Source organism: Eptatretus burgeri, chromosome 5, assembly GCF_056783735.1.
Source record: "Eptatretus burgeri isolate ZD-2024b chromosome 5, Ebu_testis_v1, whole genome shotgun sequence".
Taxonomy (NCBI): domain Eukaryota; kingdom Metazoa; phylum Chordata; class Myxini; order Myxiniformes; family Myxinidae; genus Eptatretus; species Eptatretus burgeri.
This window is the reverse complement of record NC_140965.1, coordinates 51506136-51523164: the sequence shown is the minus strand read 5'-3', so window position 1 is coordinate 51523164 and position 17029 is coordinate 51506136. Positions and strand designations below refer to the sequence as shown.

The 17029-nt window shown below is 44.7% G+C and overlaps 1 protein-coding gene across 3 annotated transcripts in view; it reads left to right on the top strand.

The window, feature by feature from the left end:
- Positions 1-17029, top strand: part of LAMA2 (laminin subunit alpha 2) — a 413990-nt gene that overhangs the window by 62745 nt on the left and 334216 nt on the right. For all 3 annotated transcript variants that reach the window (XM_085881857.1, XM_085881856.1, XM_085881855.1), the window contains exon 3: positions 1-20. This exon is cut by the window's left edge and continues 93 nt beyond it. In XM_085881857.1, coding sequence (XP_085737983.1) covers positions 1-20 — 20 coding nt within the window. The remainder of the gene's footprint in view (positions 21-17029) is intronic.

Here is a 17029-nt window from a genome sequence, read left to right as displayed (position 1 = left end):
TTACTCTCGATCTCCAGCAGGTATGAATTTCCTGTCTGTACAGCTCTGATGCTGCTCTGTTACATGATAGGTTCTGAAGATTGAATGTTCCCTCTGACCAGACAATTTATAGTAATGCATTCACTTTTAAAACCAGTTTGCCAACAAAGTTTACAGCGAGTTCATCTTGTAAGATCTTCTTGGTGTTTAAATTAAATCTTATCATGCAAGCATAACAGGATGTTCGCTTGCTGTATTCTTTATTTAAAAAAGAGCTTTGTTTGTGTGCACACCAGGAAGCTCACTTCCCAATACATCCGGGCTGACACTTTCAAAGGTCAAACATCCGAGGCCTGAAATGAACGATTGCCTTTGCTCCCACAATGCACTGCAGCACAAGTTGTCATGTGTATTTCTTCATGAGGATTGTACAGTGAAGCGTGAAGTTATAAACGTGCAGGAGGAAGATTGTTTAGCAGAATAAAAAAAATGTTAAATTCAAAATGGGAGCAGCAAAAGGCGAAAGCGGTTTGAACAGTCTCGGAAAAGCCTTTAAATCCGATCAGCAGGGATTACATGAGCATATGCTGCATTTGTGCACATATTGTGTCCAACCATTTTACTGCATGATGAAAGGCTGCAGTGTTCCATTTGCAGAGAACATTTAGAAAAGGGGTTCCACAGCTGCCTAGCTGACCTCACATGAAGCATTCATTTGTGGACGTTAAAGGTTCCACTATTGGAACCCTAGATTTGAATCCAATGCACTATGATGATTTGCAAATGGCATATGGGATTTGCACCTGACAGTGTCTCCAGCCTATTTGCATCTCCAGCAATAACCCTAACTCTAACCCTATATTTGGTTCATTGACCACCAGGGTTGACCTTAGGGCTCTTTGAATGATTCCAAAATTATTTAATCCTTATTTCTGCTCAAACTTTTCTCTCTTAGTATGTTTGCTTAACGATTTTGTTTGTACTCCCACATCAGACATATTGTAGGATAATAGAGATGTCTCAGAGATCTGCAATAAAACGCAGATGGAAGACGTCACATAACTATAACTCGCAAAATGGAATGATTCCGCCTTGGTTTTCACTTGCTTAATTAAATTTATTTGAGCAAACAACCCATGCTGTAATTGCTTCGGAGAACATTTTCCAGCGGTGTGGAGTGAATCATTGCTGGGTTTGTGCTGGAGGCTGTGAGGGAGGGAGTGGAGTGGTGTGAGGTGAAGGAAGTAAGGCAGACAAGAACAATAAATAAATAGCATGTCTACAGGATTTTTCCTCAACTTTGCCATTATCCAGGAAGACGTTCATTTTTCAAGATGATGCAGCATATTCATCGCAGTTCATTTGCACGCAACTACAGCAGTGTTTTTATTTCATCATCTGAAAATATCTATGGTGTTTCGTTTAAATACATGTATTTTTAATGTGATATTTTTAGTACAGTAACGAAAGCTCACGAATGAGCTTGGATATGTATTATTACGAGTTATTTACATCATTGCTTTCTCAAAGAGATGTCAAGGTGATTTGTGTGATGATTTCCAATCTTATTTTACATGAGGAGCAAGTAAAATAATATAATTTTAAAAAAGAACTACAGACTTCATAAAACCCCTTACCCCACACACACTCTTGAGAAAAAGGACATGCGAAAAGGGTCTTTTGAACTCCTGCTTTGCGAGCATGATTTATATTTCCTACAAACCACCATTTTGTCTGAATCTTGATATTTCCCAACACTGAGAGCAAGAACAACAAATTTGATTTGTTGAGATGGTGTAAAATTGCATAATATTTTGAACCATCCTTCCATCCATTGGGTCCATACTCTGTGCAGAGCCCTGGTGCTGCCGAAGCAGTCTCCTGGCCTATTGGCTACAATCCTGGACTGGTCGCCACTCCGACACAGGATACCGGCATGCTGGCACTCGTTTTCTGACCTCGGAAGGATGACAGGCAGAGTCAAACCCACCTGGTATTAATTCAGCAGCTTAGCGGGATTTGAACTCAGGACCCAAGGATCCCAAGCCTGCCACCAGAATCATTAAGCCAACACCAGGCATATATTTTGAACAAGTACAGCTAAACTGGAGGTTTTTGAAAATGCCAACATGGTGATTTGTGTTCCACAATGTTCAATTGTTTAATTCAATTGAAAAAAAAAAGGTTTTAAAAGTTGTAGAAAAAAGGAATTTTTTTGAAGTTTACCGACACTGATGTACCATCTTTTACACCACTTTATTTAACACATTAAATTAGTTGTTCATGCATGTTGTTTGTGTCCATTATGATGTCCTTAAAAACAGTAAGTTTCCTGTTTGGAATGATTTTCAATTTTGTTTGACGACCAGATAGGCAGACAGACAAACAGCTACCTTACTCTGTGCTCATGCCTGATTAGGACGAGTTTCCGTACAATTTGCCAAATTCAGAGACGATGTGCTGCGAAACTGCAGGTTCGTGTCCCAATCCATGTTCCGATTTGTGTTTGAAATATAAAATTTAATTGCAATTAAGCAGTTCCTCGATCATGGATTGATGTTTATGGACAGACAGACAAAGTGAACCAATTGCTTAACCAATATCTTCACAAAAACAGATAATAAAAAAATCAAGCTTAGCAAATTATGATTAAACAAGAAAAGAGCAATAAACAAACTTGCATAACAAGGGGGTTTGGGTCACTACAAAAACTGACAGAAATTGTCAAAATCAAAACGAGACAAATACAACCAAATATATAATTGGTATCTAAACAACCAGCAAAAGGAGAAAAACTAAAGGGGATAAAAGAAAATGTGAAGAGAAATAATAAAGCAGTGTGCCCCAGTGCATGTGATGGTCGTAAGTGGGATAGGAAGATTTGCCAGAAATGGTGCATGATTGTGGCTACAGCTCCACATCAGCCACAGCTTCCCCAAGTGGAAAGGAATCAATTAAGTCTTAATGGAAAGGCAGAAGTGCAGAGATGATAGAAAAAGGCACAGGTTGTCAGGTAGCTTCCACACACTTGGAGTTTAACTCTTCATTCTGCAGCACATATCCAAAAGGGAAAGATATTCATGACCCCATCCCACATCAGCAAATCAATGTTGAGGCTTTGGCAAATATGTTGATGGAAGGTTTATGAGTGCATGCTGATTCTACCTGTCAGAAGCACTTTGGAACAACCAGTGGAATCCATCCATCCATTTGGGACCATACTCTGTGCAGAGCATTGATGCTGCCTCAGCAGTCTCCTTGGCTATTGGGCACAATCCTGGACAGGTTACCACTCCAACACATGATACCAGCAAGCTGGTACTCATTTTGCCAACCTCAGAAGGATAACAGGCTGAGTCAACCTCACCTGATATTAATTCAACAGCCAAGTGGGATCTGAACTCAGGACCCTGCAAACCAAAGCCCACCACTCTAGCCATTAAGCCAACACCAGGCATAACAACCAATGGTGTGGCGGGCAGCATGACAGTTTGTCCTGAGATTTTGACACCCATTGAGGGGATAAAAAGAACAATGCCAGATATCACAGCATCCAAGGCACCCCAGCCACACACACTCAATCTCACCACGACATGTAAAAAGTTTAAATGAAAGGGGGAAACAAGGGGTGGGGAAGGATGGGAGAAATACTTTGGAAGGCAGGGGGGGCAAGAATTGCATGTGGGACACATTAGGAGACATAATTGTGCTCATGAACATTCGATACATCAACATGGTATGTGGGATTTGTTTCTGGGAACCCAGCATGAGGAGCAAAGTGTTCAGGTGGGAACAGGAAAAATGTCAAAAATATCCTTTTTTTTTTCTATTCCTAATATTTTTACATGTACATTACAGCAAAGTGACTTCAACATCAAACTATTCAGGTATCGAAAATAACAAAGGATGGATGATTTGAATATCTCCTGATACGCAGACATGTGATGTACAAATACACAATGTGAGTGAGAATAGCAAAGATCACGTGTAAATATCAGCAGGAACATTAGTTAGCACTTGTATATACGTACTACGTCCGTATTTTAAAAGACTGGAAGGGAAATCCAAACTGTTCGAACACAGAGAGGCCAAAGATTATAATTGAGGAAGAAGAACAACCAGGTGAGTTGCATTAATTGCTTTGACATACAGTGCTCGACGAAGTTGGAGAAAATCCCCCAAAACATCACTGAGTCACTATAATCAAGTAAAATTCCTATATTAATGAAGTTAGAGCCATTTTTGGTAACCTTGGCAGTTTTGTATGAAATCGAATAGCTTTTGTTCAAATGTGGTTGCATAAAAAAAACATAAAATAAAATACATAAAAACATATGTTCTTTCCAAATCAGCTGTAATTTTTGAGTCACAATGCTGAAAAATTATAGAGTAATTCCCCAAGTTATTTTAGAGAAAATTTGCTTCCATTTTCAACATATGTATAATAAAGTTCACAATTTCCCTGCTGTTATCGAAAAGAATGGCTTTCAAAATCTGCAGGAGGGCCTCCAATGATGAGATTAAAAGTCTCCAGTGCATTTAGATGGTGGTACGAGACCTTGTGGGCGGTTTGTACTTGAGGGGCCATCGCTTGTTCAATGGTGGTGCAATCCATGGGTCAAATTGACATCCGGCCCACTTTTCCGCCAAAGCACAATGTTCTTCGCATGCTGTGCCATCTGGCATAACCTTTTGGCAAATGGTGATGTGCTCAGAACCTCACAACTGTGCTCACAAAGTACACATTGGACAAGGATTTTGGCTTGTATCTTCACATGCGAGCCTCTGGTGTCTCTGTAGTATATAATATGTGGCTTGTTCATTGTGTGCATTTTGTGGGCTTATCAAAATGTACAAGTTTTATTTGTTTTAAGGGGCATGCGAAAGGAGGTGGGGGTATATATTGTCAGTAAAATCGAATTGTTGATGAATGATAAGTAGAATCCTTCTTCTTGGGATACCGATATGCTTAAAAAAAAAGATGAGGTACAAAACTGAGAATCTCAATGTGATGATTATATGAAAGAAGTTGGTAATTAAGTCCTTAGGGTCACAGAAGTATGCTTCACCTTTTGAGCAGTTTCATGACACTTTCGTTGCTCGTTAGGAGGAGGGAGGATCTTTCGGAAAAAAAATTCACTGCAATAATACAAAAAAAGTTTTGATTTTTTTTTTATATCACAGTTTGTTTGCTTGTTTCATTATTATTTCACACTGAGTCAGTTTCTCAGACAATTGGAAAGTGGTTTAAAGAAATAGAGGTGAGCATCAAGCTTGGACTATGGGAGGTTGACGAGGGATGGGTTGCTGACCAAATATGTGTGAGCGAGGGATGGTAGGGGGAGGGGAAGAGAGAGAGAAAGTGAGTGGTGCATGACTGGAAAATAGGTGGTTGGTAAATTGAAGTAGGCCTTAGGAATCGGCATCCTGCTAAGGAGATACTAATAATCCAAAGCTTTGGATTCAATCACCACTGAGGCGAAAGTTTGGAAGTTGAGCTGCACCAGCTTAGAGTTGGGAGTCGTACTCCTTGGAACTCTTGAAGGCATCCTTCATTGTACACTGTGGATGGCTCACCATAGATTTGGCTCTGCAGAGAATACCAATGTGTCCACAGGACTAAAAGGACAGCTTGGAGGTATAGTCCACACAACACAGGTTATAACTGATAGCGATAACAGTTATAACTGATAGCGAGCTCAGGGGCTCCAAAGATTGCACCTTTCACAGAGGTGAGTGTTAAGCTTGGACAATCCTTATGGGAGGACATTTCCTCTTCCAAAGATTCTTCTGTACAAGACATTGACTGACATATTATGTAGATCATCTCGCTCAAAGTAGGTTGGACTTAGAAAAGCCTTAAACAGGTCCATATTGTCTTGTTGTTACCTAATGAGTTGCACATAATTAATGTCAAAAAGCACCACCCGCAAAAAATTTCACAACGTTTGTGAAAAAGATTTTGCATTTTTGCTTTTTACTCTTTTGGAACAAAGCTTTCTTACCGACATTCCTTTTTGAAAATCCATTATTTACTCCCAACATTATACTTTATACTTTGGAGTGTGTGCATGCATGCATATGCATGCACACACTCCAAAGTATAAAACACATTCACACATTTAAAAAGTGCATGCACATGCACACATTCAAAGCATTATGCAAAGATGATAGTTGCTATCCCCTCACTCTGCCTTCAATCCAAAATGCATCAAAAATGTATAATGAGGTGTATATATCTGTACTAATAAGTGTGTGTGTGTGTGTGTGTGTGTCCTCCATAACCATGAAACCAAGCATCCTGAAACTTTGTGTGCATACTAAGGGAGCTCCAAGGAAGTGCACTTGGGTTTTGGTTAGTTAAAACACCCAATTTTGAAGATAATTAACAGCATTATTTAATTATATCCTTTATCAGGCGCATCCTCGGCCATCTCACTCTATAGGGGGTCTTAAGGCGTTTCCTGGGTTACCTCACTGAGGTCTGAAGCCACCATGTTTTTGGCCTGCTCAACCATGCCTTGACTTATAACAGGCTGCAATGATTTCTTTAAGATAAAGGTTTTTTTTCACTTTCCTTACTCATATCATCGAATGCCTGTTCATCATAGCTACGAGTCACTGGGTACATTGCCATGCTTATAAACGCCCGGAGAGGCCAGCATTTGTGGTTTTATTTCATTTCCGCACGTGTGATAACCTCGTCAATCTCTTCAACTAGGTTGAATTACAAAAATTAAGCTCCAGATTTGAGCTTTGCTGCAGTTCTGACTGCTGAAAAAGTGTTCATTTGTCTAATTTGGACATGGTTGGAACATTTGAACAAAGCTATCGATTGCCAGCCATTTAATTGCAGTGCTTGCTTGAGTGCTTAAGCCACTTGCCGAGCGCCCGACAGTGGACGGCAATACAGTTCCTGTCCCGATCGGGATGTACAGTTGACAGTTTCTACAAGGTGGAGGTATATATATATATATATATATATATATATATATATATATATATATATATATATATATATATATATATATATATATATATATATATATATTTGGATCAATAATTAAGGGACTCTCCGTGGGTGTGTGTATGCCTGCATGCTTTTTTTACGCAGGTACTGTGGTGGAAAGGTTTCATCCATATCTTGGAGGTTTTAATTTTTAACCTCTGCACTGAACGAATGATCACGTTTTGCTTTGTCCTTGTGACTGTTTCTCAAGCAATTTGTTATTTTATAAGACTCAGTGTGCTTTCTCTTTGTGAGTGTCAAAGTAACGTGTTTTCTCAATTACAGAGCCAAATTTTTTTCCACCTGTCACACGTCTGCACATATCCGGATGGTGGTTATCTCTGTATGTATCTGAACGGTTCATAAAGTATAACATTTTCTGCGAACTCCCAGACCCCTACCGATCTCTTCTTCTTCTTCTTCTTCTTCTTCTCTCTCTCTCTCTCTCTCTCTCTCTCTCTCTCTCTCTCTCTCTCTCTCTCTCTCTCTCTCTCTCTCTCTCTCTCTCTGTCTCTCTCTGTCTCTCTCTGTCTCTCTCTGTCTCTATGTGTCTCTCTGTGTCTCTCTGTGTTTCTCTGTGTTTCTCTGTGTCTCTCTCTCTGTCTCTCTCTGTCTCTCTCTGTCTCTCTCTGTCTCTCTCTGTTTCTCTCTGTCTCTCTGTCTCTCTCTGTTTCTCTGTCTCCAAAGGTATCTTGACGGTGGTTATTCGCAGATTGTGGTTGTCTCTGCACGTATCCGAATGGTGGTTACCTCTGCACATATCCGGATGGTGGTTATCTCCATATGTGTCTGGACAGTGGTTATTTCCAGATGGTGGTTATCTCCAGATGTGTCGAGAAGCTGGTTATGTCCAAATAGACCCTTCCCTCAGACTATCTTACCTTTCCCTCCCCTCATGCTGCCTTCCCTTGACATATGTGGATGGTGGTTATGGCTGGACGGTGGTTATCTCCAGATGTGTCTGGATGGTGGTTATCTCCAGACATGTCTGGACAGTGGTTATGTCTGGACGGACCCACCCCGCACACTACTTTACCTTGCCCTCCCCTCATGCTGCCTTCCCTTGACATATGTGGATGGTGGTTATGGCTGGACGGTGGTTATCTCCAGATGTGTCTGGATGGTGGTTATCTCCAGACATGTCTGGACAGTGGTTATCTCCAAACGTGTCTGGACGGACCCACCCCGCACACTACTTTACCTCGCCCTCCCCTCATGCTGCCTTCCCTTGACGTATCTGGATGGTGGTTATCTCCAGATGTGTCCGGATGGTGATTATCTCTGGAAGTGTCCTGACGGTGATTATCTCCAGATGTGTATAGATGGTGGTTATCTCCGTGTGTGTCCGGACAGTGGTTTTGTCTGGTTGGATGTTCCCCCTCACACTGCCTTACCTTGCTCTCCCCTCATGTTGCCTTCTCTTGCCCTCCACTCACGGTGCCTTCCCTTTCCACACCCCTCCTCGCTCCCCTCCTTGCCTCCCCCCCTTTCCTTACTCCCCCACCCCTCCTTGCTCCCCATCCCTCCTCTCCCTCCCCTCACCCTACTTTCCCTCCTCTCCCGCCCTTCACCCTACCATCCCTCCTCTCCCACCCTTCACCCTACCTTCCCTCCTCTCCCTCCCTTCACCCTACCCACCCTCCTCACTCACTCCCCTCCTTCTTACCCCCCCAACTCCCCTTAATATTCCTGTCAGTGACGTGTGATTGGTTGTATTTGCTGGTGATTAAAAAAAATATTGTTGCGTGGAAGGTGGGGGGTAAATCCATAGCTTGATTGTGGTAAGAATAGCATGGACCATTTGACCATGTAGCTTAAATTACTCTTGTAACAACGAAAATGTCCGAGTAAATGATCTTGCGAAACTTGCATTGAGGAGGCAGTATTAACTTTAAGACAGTATAGAGTAAGTTTGTTGTGTAAAACCTCAGGTGTTGAGGTGAGGCCGACAGAGGATGTCGGCACATGGAAAGTGCATTGTGCTTTAAAAGGAGACAGCATGAACTGTTTTGCCAGTGGACCACTGTCCATGGCAGCGAGATAGACTGCAGAGTGATGGAGAGGGGGCAAGACTTTTTTTATGGGATAGTCCCATGGAGTGGGACAGCCCAGAAGATGGCATGCTCAAAGAAGCGGATGGACAATGAATGAGTGGGACGCTCCATTTAAAAGGGCAGTGCCAAAGTTTACCAGGGCTGAAACTGCACCTGAGCGTGGCAGTTCAGTGTGAGATCTGCAGTGTGCAGTTCTGTTAGAGTTCTGTTCCAGTGCAATTTGAGATCGCTTCTGCTCCACCTTGAGTTCAGTGGCAGTTCTGTCCAGTGCAGTTGGAGTTCTCTTCTGTTCTGTTCTAGTGCAGTTTGATGCCATGAGGAGATTCGGGAGGGCATCACCTTCACACCTCTTTACCTCCACACCCTCGGCTGCATGGCAGCCACAACCATGTCATACCTGTACATCCACTAGCTTCATACCAGCTACAAATCCTTGCCTGCCCCATTGTTTCATGTGTTTCCGTTACTTATTAGCGGCACCATAGTTGGGTTAGGCTTTTGCGTTTTATTCCTTTTCATTGTATGTAAGTATGTGCGCATTTCTACTCGTCCTTAGAATGCCTGGTCTGTTCCGATAATTTATTTATTCGGGTCTCATCCACCCCCCCCCCGATCCCCCTCCCAAAAACCTTTTAAAAAACAATTTTACTTGTAAAGGAACGTTTTCCCATTTTCCTGCCTTCCCGCATGGACACTCAGTTTCAGCTACGTTTGGGTGATCTTTGGGGGAATCTCAGTATTATGTGAACGTAGTAAATATAAACACCATTTTGGAAATACACGGATGGTCTTTGACCATCCCGGCTCTGAGCGGTCTGTGTTAATGGACCCCCTGATGCAACAATATGTTGATATATTTAATTCCAAATCATGTATACTTACATATTGGGATGAATAAAACTTATTTTTGGACTATTGAGAATATCTTGTTGATATAACATTTGACTATTCTTGTAGCTTACACTGTCAGGCAGAGATGGTGACTCGATACGGCGACTTGGACTTGGGTTACACTCAAGTCGCAAATTTTGTGACCTGCGACTTTACTTGAGACTTGGCCTTAAAGACTTGAGACTTGAGCTTGTAGACTTCTTGACAATGACGATTGTCATGATAATGGTTTGTATTGTGTTTGAATACATTTAAATCCACTGTACTGTCACAATGCTGTGAAACAACAACACCAACAACCAGAAGAGGAGATTCTAAGATGGTTGATTAAATGAGCACTGCGAGTGATAGTGGTGATCCATAATCAACACTAGTTTCTGTGTTTCTTGGTCTCGACGACGTGACATTGGCGAAGAGGACTAAAGTCGACCGAGTGTGCACCGTCAAGATGGCATTTGGAGAGACCTATTCATCTGCTGTTTGAGGCATAAAGTCATTCAATACAATGGGTGACGTGAGCGTTGTGAGTGTGCGATGGTGGGCTTCGCTTGAAGAGTTTGAATTGTATGCGGACAACAGAGGCCTATTTTTGGATGGCGCGTCACCAGCCCAAAGAGCACAGCGGAGAGCAATATTATTGTTCAATGTTGGTACAGCAGTGAGAGACCTTCAAGATGCTTCATGATGCTGGAGAAAAAGAGAATTATAAAGAAGCTGTGAGAGTACTAAACGGTCATCACATTGTTAAGACGAATGCTACATTTCAGCGCCAGGTTTTCCGTCAGACCACTGCCTGTCCCCACTGCCTGCCCCCGCTGCACCATCACCACTGCCTGCCCCCGCTGTACAGTCACCACTGCCTGCCCCCGCTGCACAGTCAACATTGCCTGCCCCCGCTGCACCGTCACCACTGCCTGCCCCCGCTGTACCGTTACCACTGTCTGCCCCCGCTGCACCGTCACCACTGCCTGCCCCCGTTGCACCATCACCACTGCCTGCCCCCGCTGTGCTGTCACCACTGCCTGCCCCCGCTGCGCCGTCACCACTGCCTGCCCCCGCTGTGCCGTCACCACTGCCTGCCCCCGCTGTACCATCAACACTGCCTGCCCCCGCTGTGCCATCACCACTGCCTGCCCCCGCTGCGCCATCACCACTGCCTGCCCCCGCTGCGCCGTCACCACTGCCTGCCCCCGCTGCACATCACCACTGCCTGCCCCCGCTGTGCCGCCACCACTGCCTGCCCCCGCTGTGCCGTCACCACTGCCTGCCCCCGCTGTGCCGTCACCACTGCCTGCCCCCGCTGCACATCACCACTGCCTGCCCCCGCTGCACATCACCACTGCCTGCCCCTACTGCGCCGTCACCACTGCCTGCCCCTGCTGCGCCGTCACCACTGCCTGCCCCCGCTGCGCCGTCACCACTGCCTGCCCCCGCTGTACCGTCAACACTGCCTGCCCCCGCTGCACCATCACCACTGCCTGCCCCCGCTGCACCGTCACCACTGCCTGCCCCCGCTGCACCGTCACCACTGCCTGCCCCCGTTGCACCGTCACCACTGCCTGCCCCCGCTGTGCCGTCACCACTGCCTGCCCCCACTGTGCTGTCACCACTGCCTGCCCCCGCTGTGCCGTCACCACTGCCTGCCCCCGTTGCGCCGTCACCACTGCCTGCCCCCGCTGTGCCGTCACCACTGCCTGCCCCCGCTGTGCCGTCACCACTGCCTGCCCCCGCTGTACCATCAACACTGCCTGCCCCCGCTGTGCCATCACCACTGCCTGCCCCCGCTGCGCCGTCACCACTGCCTGCCCCCGCTGCACCATCACCACTGCCTGCCCCCGCTGTGCCATCACCACTGCCTGCCCCTACTGCGCCGTCACCACTGCCTGCCCCCGCTGCGCTGTCACCACTGCCTGCCCCCGCTGTACCGTCAACACTGCCTGCCCCCGCTGCACCTCCACCATTGCCTGCCTCCACTGTACCTCCACCACCACTGCCTGCCCCTCGATTTGTCTGATTAACCAGAATAACACATCACAAGTGAAAATACAAGCCAATATAATTTTCCAAGATCGATGATGTTGAGTGAAAGTTTTGAAGAGAACTTTGATCGTCATAAGTAATTGTACCGTGAAACAAAGTTGAAAATTTTACTTAACAGCCGTGAAAATGTCAGCGAGGAACATTCCAAGTGCACAACAATATCCTCCAAATCTCTCTTGTAAAACGTCACAAGGAACAGATTGTGGTTTGGCCTCTTTACGAATCCACCCTCAACTAAAACGATCTCTAATGGAACAGAAATGCAGTTTTGTTTACAGTTTGTCATATTCCTTGCCAGCCATTCTACTTGGTGCCTGGTTCTTGAATGGTGATTCCATTTATCTTATTCTTTATTTATTTATCTTCTTTTTTACAGATTTGTAAGTCTTGTGGGGGCTGGCAGGATTGTCTAGACTAGATGTATACACACTTGCTTCTAAGCTATCCAGCTTGGGTTTGAATCCAGACCCAGCAATAAACTTTCATCCGGTGTTTCATGGGCAGGGTGGTTCATCAATGTGTGTGACGTCCCTCAAATGTCTGTTAAATTGGTGTCCTGTCTGCCAACATTATTTGGTGGATGTTAAAGATCCCATGGTGTCCTTCACCAAGAGTAGGTAAGGCATCACTGACACCATGGCCAAATTCCAAATTCCTCTCCTAACTTCTGCTGGGAAGGCGATGGCAAACCATGCAGCATAACCATTGCCAAGAAACTGCTTCAGCAGCACCAACGCTCTGTAACAGAGTATGGTACATCAGAATCAGAAGTCTCATGGAGGAGCTGCTACCAGGAGACTTGAGACATCGGACAACTTGACTCAAGACAAACACAGCCGATGACCTTTAGGGAAGTGATGCAACTTCATGCTGCACTCTCAATGCCAGAAACACCATATTGTGACTTTTATTTTCTCGCTGCAGTCAGTGGGGCAATTAAGTCAAAATCCCTACCTTTCCCAAGTCCCACATCCCCCTTTCTACCGAACGGATGCCCGCTCACATTGTTTATCTGTACTTTCGCTTCCAAACGCTGAGCATCAAGTGAGGAAACAGCACGTACCATTCTTAAGATCATCAGTGTGACTGGTATGTCTCCCAGAATCAGAGCAGATGCTCCAGGCACAATGCCAGTGTCTGGTTTCCACAAATCTACTCATAGACGAGCTTAAAAACAAATAATTAAAACGATCGGTATTTTGGGCTGAGATCAAGCATTGGTTTCCTATTCCAAACATAATAAAAGAGATTATGTCTGAGTGCATTTCGGGATTGCTGGGCTTCATGGATTTTCATCGTGTTGTTCTTCCAACTTCAATCAAGGCTTCATGGATTTTCTCACATTAAAATTGAAATTAAATTATATTTGCATCAAAAATATTAACTGTTTTTATTGCTTTTAGAAAATACTGCTTTCAATAAGGCTTGCTCATCAAACATTCAAATATGGCTATCTTCTTAGGAAAAATGAATTTGCTGATATATTTTCATATTCATCAATAAGTTTTTTTATTATCTTGCCAAAACGAAGTTTTGCAAGATATGTGAGTCAGCTTGTATGTTTTTTTGTTTGTTTGTCTGTAATCACGTATAAAAATTTCTGCAGAGCACAGTTATCATCGGAAATTTTTGTAACTTCGCATATCAGAGGCCTATAGAGGTCCCTTTCAGTGCGCAAAATTTTGAAGGTCAAGGTCAAAGGTCAAGGTCACTTTGGCGCAAATCAGGGGAGTCGACGAGACCCTTATTTTTTGAGTAATTTTGATCAGATCGTCTTCAAACTTCATGGGAATATAGTTCATGGTCTGGCGCTCAGCTGATTAATTTTTGGTGGCGATTGGCCTTGACCTTCATGGTTAGCGCCTCAGGTCAAACATATTTGACCCCAAGGTCAAATTTTCAAGTTTTAGGAACCATATCGTGTAGTACCTCAAATTGAACACCTCGATGAGTGCTTTCTAGATATGTCAAGCTTGAGACATTATGACGTCATTTGGTGACGTTATGAGGCAAAAGCATATTTTTCATGGTTACTCTGTAGAACGATTCTCATCGGAATCTCTCGTCGGCAGATATTCCTCAAGGAGTCGCTCCTGGTGGATAGCAGCTCTGTTCACCTCAGTGTGACCTTAAAGAAGTCACACGTGGTCACCTTTTGGCAAGATACGGGTCACCCTGCGGGTGACATTGGTTTATTTTTTATTTTAAGAAAACTATGTTGCCCGATTATGCTGGAAATGAAACCCTTTCCAATGGTAAAATTCTTAGCAAACAGTAAATAATCTTTTAAGGTTCGCTGCAGTTTATTACCTCCAGCACCGAAGGTGGCTGGAGGTTGTTTCCACCCCTGTCTGTTTGTCTGTGAACAAGATATCTCAAAATTGTGGACCGATTCCAACGAAATTTGGTGGAGACGTTTGGTGTGTGACAAGGATGAAATGATTAGATTTTGGTGACGATACGGATCCGAGAATTTTAAAAAGTTATTTCAGGGATTAGAGCTAAAAATGACATATAGCAGGATTTCTGTCAGACATAACTTGGTGGGCAGGTTGGGTATGGAAAAAAGAAGAATTGATTCGATTTTGGTGAAGACCTGAATCCGGATCCGGATCTATGTGATTCTTCACCATTGAGTCAATTAAATTCTTCACAAGAACGAGTCAATTGAATTTTAGTTCTGGTCCGAACCCAGATCCGTCCTATCAGTGGAATACAAAACGTAAAGTCTTCAGTCTGGCGGAGGTATGCACTCCACTGAAGAGGAGATTGGGACCATACTCCATGCAGAGCGTTGGTGTTGCCTAAGCAGTCTCCTTGGCTATTGGGCGCAATCCTGGATGGGTCCCCACTCCAACACAGTATACCAGCAAGCTGGCACTCATTTTGCCGACCTTGGAAGGATGACAGGCCAAGTTAACCCCACCTGGTATTAATTCAACAGCTGAGCAGGATATGAACTCAGGACCCTAGGATACAAAGCCCACCACCCTAACCATGAAACCAACACCAGGCATACTCCACTGAGTGCTGTTCGAATTTCCTCAGTAATGGTCTGACATATAACTATCCATACGAGTGTGTGTGTGTGGGGTTTTTATTTATTATTTTATTTTTTTTGTATACCTTTTCGAGGCTCGTGTGAGAGCTTACACACAACGCACGTCAAGGGGGCATGAGACAAGAGGGGCGGGAGTGGGAGGGACAAAACAGTGGGGAACAGACACATTAGGAGATCTGTGGAAGGGAGACTGATGGGATGGTGAACATGGGGAATAGAAGATGGACATTACAGGGACTTTCAGGAAGGAAAGCAGGGAATTTGAAGGAAGTGGGTGGGCTTGGGTGGATTATCGGGGGTAGAAAAGATCGAGGATTTGGATGGGGGATGATAAGAGATGGTGGTGAACAGCTGTTTTGAAAGCCTGGAGGGAAGAATAGGAAAGAATAGAGTGAGGGAGTTTATTCCAAAGGCGGGAAAAAAGAGGAATGAAAGAGTGAAGGTGAGCAGTGATTCGTGATTTTGGTAGTTTTACCAGAAGGGGGTTGTTGGCTGACCTTGAGCGCCCTGAGGAAATGTGGTGGGCACAAACCAGAGAGAGAGAGAGGTGGGGGCGAGGCTGGAGAAGAGACGATAGAAAACAGAAAGACCACCGACCAACCTGCGGTGATTGTGTGAGAGGCGCAAAGACTCAGCCTCATTGCGGGAGATGCCGATGATCCGAAAAACCCTGGTTTCTACAGCGTGAAGCCGAGAAAGGTGGGAGGCAGGAGCACCAGCCCAGAGGGGAGAGCAGTACTCCATCAGGCTACGGACAAAAGCTTTGTAAGTGGTCAGGAGCTCAGGAGGGCCGAAGAAGGACTTTGAAAGACTGAGGATTCCCAGTCGGCGACTGACTTTGGAGGCGAGGTTTGAAATGTGGCTTTCCCAGGAAAGGTCATGGCAGATAGTGAGACCCAGAAGCTTGAAAGAAAGGACTTCTTCCAAAGAATTGTTGAGAAAGTGGATGGGTGGGTTTTCTAAACGGTCCTTTCGAAGAGACATAGTGAGAGTGTGAGATTTTTTCCGAATTGAAAGACATGTTCCACGTGTTGGACCAGTTTGTGATTTTATCCAGATCTGCAGTGAGCGAAGTAGCAGCTGCTTGTCAGTCTGAGGGATGACCGATGGTACAGCAGAGGGTTGAGTCATCAGTAAAGAGATATAGAAGATTTTCCAGAGAGTCGGAGAGATCATTGATGAAAACCAGAAAAAGAACAGGGCCCAGAACGCTACCTTGAGGAACTCCAGCCTGGACAGGAAGAGGGGGTGAAAGAACTCCATTTAGGGCCACACGTTGACTGTGACAGGAGAGGAAGTCTGCGAGCCATGAGTGGAGATGGCCTTGGATACCATGGGAAGAGAGTTTGGTGATTCGGGCAGGGTGCCAGACTGTGTCAAAAGCACGTGATATGTCCAGGGATACGGCTCGGATTTCCTGTCTGGCATTGAGTACCTCCATTCATTGTTGAGAGAGCAGAAGCAGCATATCCAGGGTAGAGTGACCTGGTCTGAAGCCAAATTGATGATCGGAAATCAAGCCATTGGAGAAGAGGAAGAATTTCATGTCTGAAGCGATGATGGATTCCATAACCTTGCTGATGATTGGGAGAAGGCTGATTGGTCTGTAGTTGCAGGGATCTGTTTTTGCACCTTTTTATGCAGGGCAGTGATGTTAGCAGATTACAAAGCAGATGGCAGATGACCTTGAGCAAATGAGAGGGTGAATATAACAGAGAGAGGGTGAGCAAGAGCAGAAGAGCAGGCTTTGAGGACACGTGGGCTGATTCCGTCTGGACCGGTTGCATAATGTGAGTCGAGCTTTGACAGCAAGCTCTCCACCTTGTCAGGAGAAAAGGTCACAGAGTCCAGGGACAGTTGGGTGTGACTGGGTAAGGTGGGTAGAGAAAGTGATGGCTTTTTGACACAAGATTTAGCTGCAAACACCGAGTTTAGGCATTCAGCTTTTTCACGTGTGGTATCAGCAGTGCGGCAATTTGAGGTAAGGAAGGGGAT